General features: G+C 36.6%; 1 protein-coding gene across 2 annotated transcripts in view; it reads left to right on the plus strand.

The window, feature by feature from the left end:
* Window positions 1-14,375, plus strand: part of LOC122807038 (cell migration inducing hyaluronidase 1) — a 378,711-nt gene that overhangs the window by 357,187 nt on the left and 7,149 nt on the right. For both annotated transcript variants that reach the window (XM_044077939.1, XM_044077938.1), the window contains exon 27: window positions 4,319-4,476. In XM_044077939.1, the coding sequence (XP_043933874.1) occupies window positions 4,319-4,476 (158 nt within the window). The remainder of the gene's footprint in view (window positions 1-4,318; window positions 4,477-14,375) is intronic.

Raw genomic sequence — 14,375 nt, forward strand, 5'->3', positions numbered from 1 at the left:
TTCAGTGTTAATGCCATCATTGGCAAGTGTCCCATATTTCAACATATAGTAAGCTTCCCCTCATGTATTAACCTTTTTTGTTCACCGGAATCCATGCATGGGGCTGAATGGAGTAGTAAGATGAGGTTTTTGCTGGTGATAATCTCCAAAATATTAAATCCAGGTCCTCTAAGGGAATTATTTGTAACATCAAGTATGGAGCATTAGAGAGATGGAACAGATTTTATTTTTTATTTTTATTAAGTCTAACCAATATGAAACCCATGATAATGGCTCAAAGTATAATATATTATGTAACAAGAATGTGGCTGGGATTCAAAAATCACAATCTTTTTCTCAAAAGTAGTGGCAACTAAACATAAGATGCAATATGAACCAGGGCAATGAAGAGTCACTTTGGGTACCATTGTCACCCCATAACAAGAGGTTCTCTGGTTATCTTCTTGGTTGGGGTACTTTTAATCTGGAGTCTGCATGCCCCCCCCCTCCACTCTGTGTTTGCATGAGTTTTGTCCATGTGCTTTGTTTTTCTCCCACATTCCAATGACATGCAGTTGGTGATCTGTACAGTCTAAATCAGCCATATGTGTAAGTGCATGTGTATTTGTGGGGTATGAAAGAACAGCCACAGCTGGGATAGCCACCTAGCTCTAGATGATGGTCACTGTTGATGTGACATGCTGACTCTGTGCAAAAATTAAAAAAAAGGATTATGAATGGATGGATAGAATTAAAAATGGCAAAGACCACATTCAGCTTGCAGCTCATTGCAAGTTGATTATGCACATTGCACAGTGCCACCTCTGAATGTATTTGTGATCCAGACAAAGGCACAAACATTGCTAAGCCATAGGATGAGCTGCTCTGTGACTCAGGATTGTATGCCAAGATTTCCAGTACACCAGCCAAGTTGTATGTGCTCATTGCAGTACTAATATCAGCAGCCTGTAGCTGCAGTTTCCCTTTGTGGGTCACAATGAATATTTCAGATTATTTTTCACCAGATGAAACAAAAATATATACTCAGCCTTTTACCAAGCATCTCTCTAGGTGCCACTATGCCTGGTCACTGCAAGTCCGGTTAATGGGGCAAATAGCTTGATGAGCAAAGGGCAGTTACACCAAGTTTCCTTGCATTTTATTGTAGCTCAGTAAACCTGCCAAATCATTTTCCTGACAACTCCATTCAGAGCCATTTACTGAGTTAGACATAGTACAGACATAGTAGAGTCAGTGGAGTTTGGTGACCTTTGCCCAGTTTCTGAATCCAGGCATTTACTATGACCTAACAAAAGTGCCCATCACAAGTAATAACTATTGAAGTGTCTCAAAAGATAGACAAAAAGTCCATACTAAGATAAAACTGTTCATAAATGTTCATGCAACTCTGTGCCAAGAATTTGTGTAGCATTAATTTTTCAGTCACTTTATTACTAATGTGGTTGATTTATTGCTCTGCTGTTTAACAATACCTTCATTGCTTGCTAATGCTTCGTTCCTGTTTTAAAACAGCCAATGTTATTGGATTTCTTCCAAAAATATCCCTTACAGTGCATTATTCTCTTATTTATAGACTATTTAATTGTACCCCCGTGCATACGTGCATACTTCTCAATCCCTTCGCACACAATTTCAAGACAAGACCAAAAATAATGGGGTGGGGGGCAAAGGCCCAAATTCAAGGACAGATTTTAATTTTTGATTTTTGTTTTTATGAACTTTGAAAATTGATAGACAAACAGGTTTTGAACTTGCACCCATTTTCTGAAATATGTGAAGCTGAAATTCAAAAGCCTGTCTTTATTTGTGGCTTCAATCCTCAATGATTTGTCAGAAAACCATAAAGTATATCAGCAGCAGGTGAAAAATATGAGGGAAAAATCTGGACACTGTGAAATTCTGGACAATTGAGAAGTATGCCCCTGTGTAATACTACAGTAGCTGCAGGTCTTTTTTTTTTAAGTCTCACACCATTTTTTTGAAAGTTTGTGAATATTTTTGCTTTATATATAATGTACTCTGAAGAATTTTTTCGGGGATATATATGCATAGTTAAACAGCTTATAGAAGAACAGGTTTAATTTAGTTTGTCTTTAATGCATTTTCATATTAAATATTATTCAGTGCTTTAGCCTTACTTTATTTCTCAGTCTCTGCTGCATTCTATCACTTAATATTGAGTGTGCTGGTTATAATTTTCTTTGGAAGGTGCTAGTGTGCTAATGAATATGTTAAACCTGAGCAGATATGCTTGACATCAGGCATTGAAAATAGGTCAGTCTAGATGCAGTGTCTTTGTTTATATTTAAATAAATTCCAAGAATGGAACTTTACAATTATTTTGAAATAAATACTGCACTTCTTGCAACATTTGCAGAGGCAGAGTTAGCTCTTTGAGTCATACTGCAATAGTTTGTCAGACGGTTAGCTAAGGATACACATCAAAAGTAGCTGTGTGCCATGAGAGTAGACATTTCAGTAACAGATTTAAATGATAAATTTCCCTGCTGATAACAGTGTGCAAATAGTTCCAAATGGGATATGTTACAGCTGGTTCATTAAGATTTATTCCAGTTGGGACTAAATATATGTGTATCATTACTTTATTTTCAAAGAATTCTGAAAGAAAAAACAACAGCCTACAGATTTTCATCTGTGTGTTATAAGGTATTTGTCTTTTAGATGGATATGTTTCATAACAGATTTAAATATGTCAGCTCATTTATTAGAAGATAAATTCATCCCAGACAGTAAGGTATGAAATCGTGTCTGTTGATTTAATAAAGCAGTTACTGAAGAACTGCATGTACAGTAACTGGGAAAAGATTCAGGCTCAGAAGACTGTTATTCAGTAATCTCACCCATGCAGAATGTAAACCTCGTGAACAGTGCTGCAGTGATACTGGGGAGTGAAAACATTGCCATCTCAGATAGCGAGGGTATGATGGTGCAACTGTATTCAACCCAGATATGATGCAATCCAGCAAAGAGTAATAACGTATGGGGAACATGCCTCCAGGAAGGTTTATTTGCAATTATATTAATAATATTCAATAGATGTAAACCTTTTTTCTTTGGAGACCCAAAGAGAATTTTTATAGCTGAGTGATTTTTTCAGTCACATACTGTGTAGGTGGAAATGTAAGAAGTTAAACTCAGCTCAATAGGAGATAAAGCTAGCTCATCGTCTTAATCTACTAAACTGGCAGTACAGATAAAATGTGAAATTATTTTGTTTGGATGAAAACTCACAGTTTTTGATAAAGTAAAATCACAGATGCATAAAAGTAAATCTTCATCAATAAGTAGGTGATGCATGTAGGTTTGCTAGCTGATATATTGAAGGCAATGGCAAAGAAGACATTCAAACAATATACTTGAACTTTGTTAGACAAGATGGACAAGGAAGTCACCACAAGGTCATGCATAATATGCTTTAAGGGTAGATAATAATTTGACATGGGTAGAGTCAGTCATTTTTGTGTGATTAAAAAGTACTATAAACAAATGTTGAACATCTTTGTAAGACAAGATGGGGTCTGAACATAAAATATTCTTTTCAGTATTACATAAATAAGATATGTATTGAGTCTGATTCACATCTGGATATGCATGCTGGAAGGACATGACAATTTTCTGTTAAGCACCTTTTACTATCTGATCTTCCCATGTTTGTATGCCAGCCACAGGTTTGTTCTGCTTTTTTGTTTACTGTAGTCATTAGACTTTGTCTACTTTTATTATATGGTACAGATGTGAATGGACTCATAGAAGTTTGGTTCAAGGCACATTTCTTCACACAAACATATGCTAACAAATGCAGTTTACAAATCCACCCTCTTCATTGTCTTACATGGCATGCCATGGTGCTATGTATTTCTGAATCACACATCAACAGATATCCATGTGTATGGCCTTATTTGTATGCTTGCTACAAACCATTGTTAATTTTGATGTCATTAGCATGTTAGTCTGTGCATGATGAAAGAAAATGCTGCCTTGAAGGAAATGTACTGGCTATGCTGGGGTCCAAATAAATGATGTGTTTTCTTTGCAAAGCTGTGCACCATGTCTACAATGGTTAATCATTTCAGCTTGACATTGTGTGCTTGAGTCTTACCCAGGTAGTAGGACAAAGATAGCTAGCAATTTTTTTTCCTCTGGCATACTCCTAGACCCAGACTTAGATTTGCATTATCTTACCGAGTACGATACCAATAAATAAAGTACTAATTTAGACTAATTTTCTATTTGACCAGAAATTGTGACACCACCATTGTGAAATTGTTTATGTACTATAAATGTTTCTTGACTTTAGATTAATAGGAAGACATTCTACCAATCAGAAGATGGAATCCAAATGACTGTGGTTGATGGATACACTGGGGATGTGACTGACAACATAGAATTCAGAAACTCTATTCTGCAAGGCATACCTGCACAAGTAGAAAACTATGTAGCAAACATTAAAAACAGGTAAGCATAAAGAAAAGGGATTAGGTATCTTATTGTGCCCATAAAAATGTCTTTCACTGAAACCTTAGAAAGAATTCAGCCTACATTTATCTTATCATTTTACAGTTATGATATGAAGGTGTGTATTTTAAAATAAAATGAAGTGTGGTTGTTGAATCCATAATTCTTACCCATTTACTCATGTGTACACTAAAGACATGTTTCAGATTTATGCACGGCATAGCATAGTTTTGCAACAAAGTTGCTTGGCTTGGTAATAATAACCATAGTGTCATTGGAAACTTTCTGGAACTGATGGTATTCTCCTCAAAGAACATGACTTCACCAGTAGGGAAGGCTGTCATGTTCATGTGACCGTGCTGGCCTTGCTATGACATGAAATTGCCATTGTCATTTTTCAGCTTTTATTATCCCATGTCAAATAGTCATGATAGGAAAACTCTAGAGGGTCCCTGAGAAAATATTTGTTTTACTTTTATTTGGCAGATTTGTATGCAAAAGCCTATAAACCATACGTGCAATATTAAGAAAAAGCTTTATTACTTCAACCACAGCTTTGAAGCCGCGGTGGTACAGCAGTAGCATTGTTGCCTCATAGCAAGATGTTCTCCTGTTCAATTCATGGCTGCAGTGCCTTCTATGTGGAGTCTGCATATCCTCCCCATGGTCGAGTGGCCTCCGAAAGACATGCGTGAATGGGCATGCTTTCACTGAAGGTTGGGCATCGGGCTGGCAACTCGGAACCATAAAAAATCTACTGCCAATCATTAGTGGACCGGAGCTCCACTATGGCAACCCCTAACCGGGAAAAGCCAAAAAGACAAACAACAACTTCAACCACAGCTTTGTTCTCTGCCAAACAGATATAACCATAACTGTGGTGTTTTGTTTCAAAAGCAAAATGAATTTCTGCATTACATCCAAACAGACCACACAGATGAGATAAAGTGTTATGTATCAGAGTCTTTCTGTAACAATCAGTGGGCAACTGCTTTCTTGTTTATTGAATATATTAATAGACCAATGTTTCATTTTAAACATGGAGTGTTACAGTATTAAGCATACAATGGAAAAATAGTACACCAAGTTCAGCATATTACAGCTTATATAACTATCTTACAGAACATATTACTTTATACAGAATACACAGAACATGTTCACCAACAAGGGGAGCATTTGAATTCCTGCATGACTATGTTGCCTCCCAAAGACACACAAATAGGGATTGTAGGAGATGAATAAAAGAGACTGCATTTTGCTAATTAGATATTTAATGATGACTTTGCTATTGCATGATGTTGCTGCATAGGACCATTTCCCTGAATCATGAAAGATGCAGCTGAAACCATATTGTGGGTGGCTTAGTGAATTGTGGGAAGAAGCAGAACCAAACACTGAAGTTACAACATTCTGTTGTGGGGTAGGTACTGCCACAGAAGGGGCTTCACCACTGTGTGTATGATAAGGCAACTGTTTAGTCTAAATTTGTAGGTTTGGGTGACTCACGCTGTAAATTCTGCTCCTGTGGTTATAGTGTATGGTGTGCTAGCATCCTCTGGCTGATGCATGACTGCATATAAATTCAATCTACTGGCCCCTACATGATATATACTTGTGCATATTGTACATTTTGGCAGAGTGAAGTCAACATGGAGTGAATTTGGCTATGGAAACACATAACAAAGAAAGTTGGTGCTGTGGGTGGCCCTGGCTGACCTCGGCACACATGAACAGGATGACTCATGGTTCTGTCCATCAAGGACAGAAAAGGGTGCACAGGCTAGAAAGAATCAAGCCAAAGCCACATGTGAAGATTTTTCAGATGCACAGAAATCTCAGATGATGAGGAAATGGATCAATCATGAAAACCATAGACTGATATGGGCTTGAGATTGTAATCACATTGCCCATTTATTAACTAGAGTTCATAGGACAGGGTTAATGTAATGTGTAGTGGCCCTGGGCACTTCATCTGTGATTATGGAATGTACTATATCACAGTGAGGGACAGTGCAGTCAACCTTATATTATACCATGCTGTCCTGGGTGAGATGTTGGTCTGTGTATGCTTGAGGATTTACATATTCCTGACATATTGGAGGATTCACACACACATGCTTATGTACTCAGCATCTGCTGGTATCACTGCTCTGTCAGACATATGAATAGATAATCTCAAAACAGGCAATCAGAATCATCTCCAGGATCAATGATTTATCTATAATCAGGTATGATGACCTGAGCGCTGGGCTAATACAACAGCATACTCTGTGGAGTATGCAGAAAATAGTATGTGTTTCCTGCATAGCATGACATTCAGTGTTCTAGCCTTGCTAGTGTATGTGCAGACATGTAGAAAAGTGTGTGGTGCACACTGAGCTTGTGCAGGTGGATCTCTGGCTGCACCTCATTTTATGTTATAGGATTACTGCATCATCTTGTGTTAGAATGTACATCCACAGTGTTCTGAATGCATGGCTGCTCAGCCCTGAACACATCATTGCAATTACACATTATTGTACTGATACACACATTACTCTGTGCTGCAGGTGGTGTTGGTGTGGGGGGGTGAGCTCTGTACACACCATCACACCATGATGACATGCAGGGCATCCATAACCTCTTCATACCTCACTCACTAGTGAGTTACTTGTTGTCAGATCTAGCACAGTGTAGGCCTATGTGCCAAGCATGATCCTTATTCCAAAGGTCACAAAGAAATGCAAATAATTCTACCCATAGTGACATATATGGTATGTACACTATCTCATCCTGTGATGGAAAATGCAAGGCACCACGCTTATGTTCCCTCTGTTTTTAACAGTAGCCAGGATCTCTAGGTGTAGCAGTAGGCATGTGGGCATGCATGCGAAAGATATACACAGATGCAGGACTGTACTACAGCATGTATATTGGCCTAAGCAGTATTTTACCATCTGATTAGCATGTCTTTTCTCTGTTTGTATATGTAATATATGTATCTGCATGTTTGTGTCCTTTGTGTCACACATACGTATGTGTCTGCATGTTTGTGTCCTTTGTATCACACATATGTGTTTGCATGTTTGTGTCCTTTGTGTCAAACATATGTATGTGTCTACATGTTTGTGTCCTTTGTGCCATACATAGATATGTGTCTGCATGTTTGTTACTTTGAATCATACATAGATATGTGTCTGAATTTTTGTGTCTTTTGTGTCACACATATGCGTATGTCTGCATGTTTGTGTCCTTTGTTTCACACATATGTATGTCTTTGCATGTTTGTGTTGTTTGTATCACACATATGATGAAGACACTGTCACAGGGCAAATGTGCAATGAGAGGATGTTTTGCTTTCTAGTTTTATATGGCTGTCAAGCCAACAGAAAAAAAAATGGCATTTAATAGTTCTGAAAGAAGGAAAGAATGCCTTCAGAAAGTCTGACCTACATTGTTAGTGCCTCTGTTGTCATAGCCAGCATTAGTCAAGATTTGTCAGAATTCCAGTCCAGCAATATTGGAAAAAACTCAAATTTTAAGATTCCACCAGTATTTATACACTTCTTCTACTGCATCTTTCAGGAATTCATCTCAGCTTGGTTTTGAGGTTTCTGCAAAAGTGGATTTTGAAAACAATCCTTGCCAACTGAGCCAACATGAAAAAAAGAGCCAAATTAGTGTGTCCCATTATACACTGTAGGATCTCAGGTGCATCCATCCTTTGAAGACATTTTATATATACTCATAATCTGTAAGGTGTGAAGCTTTGCTTCAAGTTGAATAAATATCATGGCACCTAGAGTTAATATATCCATGACTTTTAAGGTCTTCTTCACACAGTATCTTCTTGACATTTTTGTATCAAAGTATCTCTTTATAGTTTCCAAGAGAAAGCACTGCTTAGCCTTTAGTAAAGACAACCAGGACATCTTTTGTATTCATTTCCAGAAAAGTGAGAGGCATCATGTTCTTTATGTTTATGATGACAATGCATCACTCACTGGAGCTAGAGTATCAGGAATGAAATGTTTTAATGTAGGTAAGAGCTCTGATACATAATAGGATTACTGCCAAGTTTAAACCTGACTTTACATAGCTTTGGTAGGTTTTGCTGTGGCAATCCTAATTTTGCAATCAGACTGCTAATTAGCAAGTCTCACAAAATGTGTTAGATATCAGAGACTTGATGACACAGCTTAATGATTGTTGCTACAACCCTTAAAGGTAAGTACTAGGCTAGGTATCCTTGCAGGGCATTTAAAGCCTATCCAATTTTTCTTCAAAGGTAAGAATCAAACCCCTGTACCTTGTGTCTGTAAGGTAAGCATCTTAACCATTATAACAACCTTCTCTTAGCATTACATATTTAAGTTCATGCTAGTTAATTAGTGTGCAAACTATTAAATACTTAGCCAATAACTGGACAGTGACCAAAAGTGAAAATCAAACCATGTACCTTGTGTCTGTGAGATAAACATCTTAACCATTTTGCCAACCCAAACTAACAAAACAAACAAAAAAACTCTGTCCACTATAATAGCTCCACTTTCTTAGACCACAGCAGTCCCATTGGTATTTTCTCCTTTATTTATGCTCCATTTATTGTTTTTAGCAGTTCACTGTCTCCCTTCTTTAAGTTTGTTTCACTTCTTGTGTAACCACTTTCAATTCTGAGTAAGTATTTTTCCAGAGTTCCACTACTGTATTCTGGCTTATGTTTTCTCACTGTTTTGCTGATCTTTGGGGTTGGGGTAGCCTTTGGACTTTACATTGCAAGGTCCATAGCAATCTCCTTACATTACACAGTTGTTCAAACAGTCAAGTGCAATTTTTTTACTGTTATCACTATTATTCATGTCAAAGTGATATTAGACTAACTCTCCTACTAAAACTGTGTCCTGGAGTAACAAAATCAAGACATTCATCTACTAGCACAAAGCCATTTTAACTGCATTTTTCCTTTTACTTATCTCTCTCAGCAGATCTGTGGCTGTTTTAAGTTCAGTCGCTGATTTTTTTTTCTTTCTCTTTGCCAAGTTTTCAACCTGCTTCATTCACCTTCACTAACACCCCTACCCCACACTACCCCCCCAATTCCCAATCACCCCATCTTACTCTACATACTTCCATAGTACCACCTACATATTCCTTAAGCCAATACCACCAGTTCCCTCCAAAAGAAAAATAATCAATTACTCACAGTAGTAGTACCCACTCTAATTTACCACCCAAGACTCTCTCTCAAACTGTCATAATCATTATTAACTGTAACTATTAAATTATATCTCTACAACCAACCCAGTACCCTCCTAACATTTTCTAATCCTAATTTACAACAAAGATAAAACCCAAGTTAAATAAGATGCCCCTAACTCAGATTATTTTGCTGTTCCTTCTCACTCTAATAGCCTTCATCACCAATTATCAAATCCACCTCCTTCAAATACTTAAGATTTCAAATAATCTTCACAAAAAATATTATCATATACCCAGCCTTTCTCCATAACACTGTCTCTCTACAAACAAACTATGTCTGATTTATTTATCTATAAATATCTCAAACCTAAGTTTCTATATTTACGATCAAATACCAAACCAAGACCAAAAAATAACTGGCCATACTCTTCCCCCTGTAAAATATCAACTAAAAAATTAGAAGAGATAGTCACCCCAACCCAGGTTCCACTGTTCATAAAACCATCACTTCCATGCCCAAAATAAACCAGTCACCTAATACATCTCAACAAAAACAGAATCCAAAATCACCTTACAAAATATGAACCTAAAAAGCATCTGCAATAAAATCCATGGCATACATGCCTACTTGCCACATATACTTCTGATGTCATAGTTACTGAAACCTGGTTAAAAAAAAGAAATAAAGGATAATGAGATCACCCCCAGGATACAGTATACTCAGCATGACACACAAAACAAGCATGAAGGTGGTGTAACAATCATCTACAAAAATTCCCTAACCATTACCTTACTTAAACAGGGAATTCCTAAAATTAACAATGCTGAACATCTAATAACACTTCTAAAATCAGCAATAGGAAAACTGCATGTTTAACAGCAATTTATGTATCACCAGGGAATGACACTGATGCTGCTAAAAGCATCCAGTATTGGATATTCCAACAAATTAACCACAAAAGTGTAATACTGGCAGACTTAAATATTAACTTGCAACTCATAAATTCCATTTCTCCAACTAAATCCACAAACATGTACAACTTCAGACAATTAATAACCATACCTACTAGAATCAGTAAAACTTCAGGGAGATACTTTACTTTAGAATGGATTCTTAGAAACAAACCAGACAAACTGACAGAAAATAGGCTGCCTCTTAGAGTGACAACATACCAACATATGCTAATAGAACTCACCATAACCTAGATAAACATATTATCTGTAATCAAATGCAAAATGCAACCAATTTCAGCAAAGATATTTTCAATGAAACACTACAAAATATAACCGGAATGTTCTTATGCTGCTAGATACTGGTGTAGAACACTTAGTAACATATTCTTATAGACTTTAGGTAATCCAGCACCAGTATGTAATAAAAGAATAAAGTGCAGCTCTGCACCATGGCTGACAAAAGAAACAAAAAAATCATGATAAAGAGGGATAAAATCTGGAAAAAATGGTATACAAATAGAACTCAAAATGTTTTCCAGCACTTTAGAAAGCTTAGAAACCTTGTGAAACCCCATATTAAACAGGTTAAGCAAACATACTATACCACCCTATTAGACAGACATAAAAACAACTCAGAACCTTTTTGGTCATCACTAAATAAACTACTCCACCCTGGCAAGACCACCACTCCCTCTCCAAAACAGACAGTATGACAGACTGTGTTACCAAACAGTTTAATTCCTACTTTATAAAATCATTATTATCTCTCTTAGACACTAATACATCCGCCCCCATTTCTCTACCCCTGCCCAATCAAAACCATTCACAGCTCTTCAGTTTTAGTCCTGTGCCTACCTCACTTGTAAAGAAGTTGCTCTTTAAACTAAAACCTACTTGCATAGCTATAGATCAACTACCATCAGACTACTTAAAAATGGCTTCAGAAGTTATAGCCTTCCCGATATCCATATTAATAGGTCCATAGCAGCAAAATAATTACCATCGCCATGGGAAAAATTCCTACATCATATCACTGCACAAAGGTGGCACATCTACAGAGTTTAATACCTACAGACCAATAGCAATTATGTCCCCCCTCTCCAAAGTATTAAAGAAATGTGTCCATGTGCAGCTGATGCAGTACCTAACCTCAAATAAACTGCTGTCAGAAACACAACATGGCTTTAGGCCGCAGCACAGGACCACTACTCCACTACTACATTTTTTTAGTATAATAAACCAACATAGAAACAATGGTCTGTTTGTGTCCATCATGTTCTTAGACTTGTCAAAGGGATTTGATACTGTCTCACACCATCAACTGCTCGTTTGACTCTTCTCAATAAGACTTTCACAATACTCCTTGTTGTGGTTCCTTAGTTACCTATCTGGAAGGCAAAAGCCATAAAATGGCAACAAACCTACTCTCCTTTCAACCAGTTGCTACAGGTGTTCCTTGAGGCTCTATCCTGGGTCATCTCTTTAATATATTTATTAATGACCTCCACATCTCTACTCACCATGCTAGTTTAGTTCAGTATGCAGACAACTCAACATTAATATGTGCAACCTCAACAATAAATAAGCTCCAAGACATTACCCAAAAATCTTTCTTCTCTGTATAAACCTGTTTCAAAGAATCAAAACTCAACCCAAGAAAACTAAGTTAATGCTTTTTACCTCAAAAAGTTGCCAAAATCAAAGGCAATCTTTTATCATAAAGCCAGCAGATAATACTGTCATTGAAACTGTAACTTACAGTAAACTTCTAGACATTACAATAGATGATAATCTCAAATATGACTAGCATATTGCGCACATCATTAAATCTACATACCAGAATCTATGCTCCCTTTATAGTATCAAAGGATTTCTTACAAATACTGCAAGAAAAACTTTAGCGACCACCTTCTTATTGCCAACTCTCTTATACACCGCTCCTATCTTAACAAACTTAAAAAATACTCAAAGAAAGAAACTTGCATCCTGCCACAATAAAATAGCTAAAGGTTCCACTAATCTTCCTCAGAGGACCCACCATTGTCATAGCTTAAAAAATAAAACTGGTCCGAACTACACAACTAGCTAACATATTCATAACTAACTACAGCACACAGACTGATTCATCATCCAGAAAATGCCCTGCAATACAAAACATATTACTGCCCTATTAGCTGAAACGGACATTCAAAGAAGTTGGTTTTCGTTGTTTATTGGTAGGCAAACATGCGTTGCTGAAGAGGTTTTTCGAGGATGTAATATACACCCATCCAGCAAGGGACCTCTGCTCTAATAACAAATTTGTATTACTTACAGATAAGTCAAATAATGTTGCAGGAGACTTGCTGTACTCCCAGTACGTTGTTAAACTCTGGAATAGTATCTACATACAAATAAAACTCTCTAACAAACTCAGTAGTTTTAAATCACTGATTTGACTTCACCAATCCTGGTTCTGCACATGCTCATCACAAGGTTAAAACTTCATTATATGATACTCTCCAAATACTCTCCTTAAACAGAATACTCGCAACCTCTCACTGAAATGACAAAACAATTATTATACAAAACTGCTACCTATACAATTCACTAAGTTGCACATGTGCTCACTCTTTAGTAACTTCTACCTCTGTACAAATCTGAGAATGTTTAAATGTAACTACTGTTTGTGTATAAATGTAAATAGAAATATAACTACTCTGTGTTTAGCTGGAACTTAGAATAATGCAATGTAAGCAAATGGAGCTCTTCCCCCCAGGCCACAGCTGAAATTAGGGTATTACCCAGTTGCACTTTCCCAGTAAACAAAGACAAATTAATAAATAAACCCCCAAGTCAGCTTGCTGTAGAATTCAACTTGTTTTGGCTCTCTCTTCTTGATAGTGATTGAAGAAAAATTATAATATATGTTAAGCAAATGTTTGCTAATATGAGATCCAATCAGGGTTATTCTAGCTTTCTTGGCATACTTTAAGAGATTTCATGAACTTCAGTTGTATCTGTATGGAGCCCTTGTCAAGACAAGAAATTTAAGCCTTCAATCGTTGGTAAATTATGACATATAAAGTACTTTTGTGCAATCTGAAACAAAATTGATGTTACTGTTTCTTCCTACAAGTTACAAGCTTATTTTTTGCTAGTCTACAGATGGTTTGCTTGATTTTGCCTACTGAAATGTTTTACATTATTGGGCTGTCTTTCTACAATCAGGATGATCGTTATATATGTAAGAAAAGGGATGCATTTGAGAGGTACAGAGCACTTCAGATACTTTTCTTCCTTTGTACCTCCTTAGGAACCCTTCTGTGTAGTATTAACCATCTCCTATTTTTTGTTTCAAATATAGGAAGCAAATTAAGAGGTTAGAATTTATGCACACTAAATATATTCTTTATCATTATTTATTAAATCCTTTTAGCACAACTGTTTTTGGCCTGTTAACTTTTTTCTGGAAAATATGAGAGAATATGTTCTTTGTAGATCAAACACTGCTCTGAATGCTGGTTTGTCCACTCTTTGATATTCCTGTCATCTTTGTCTTATTCCACTTTTTCTGCAGAGCATTTTTATGGAATACATACATTTCATATCTTATTTTAATGAATCTTATTACTTCTCCTTCATCTTTTTGTTACTCATTGTTTCCTCTGCACCAGATCATTTTCTAATAGTTCTAGTTGCATAACCTTTTCAAGAGGTGAGCACTTTATAGATATCAAGAATTTTTTTCTCTTCCAGTGTAGTCTCTCCTGAAATGCACGTTCTAA

This window comes from Protopterus annectens, chromosome 7.part0, assembly GCF_019279795.1.
Source record: "Protopterus annectens isolate FY-2018-M chromosome 7.part0, PAN1.0, whole genome shotgun sequence".
In the NCBI taxonomy this organism is placed as follows: Eukaryota; Metazoa; Chordata; order Ceratodontiformes; family Protopteridae; genus Protopterus; species Protopterus annectens.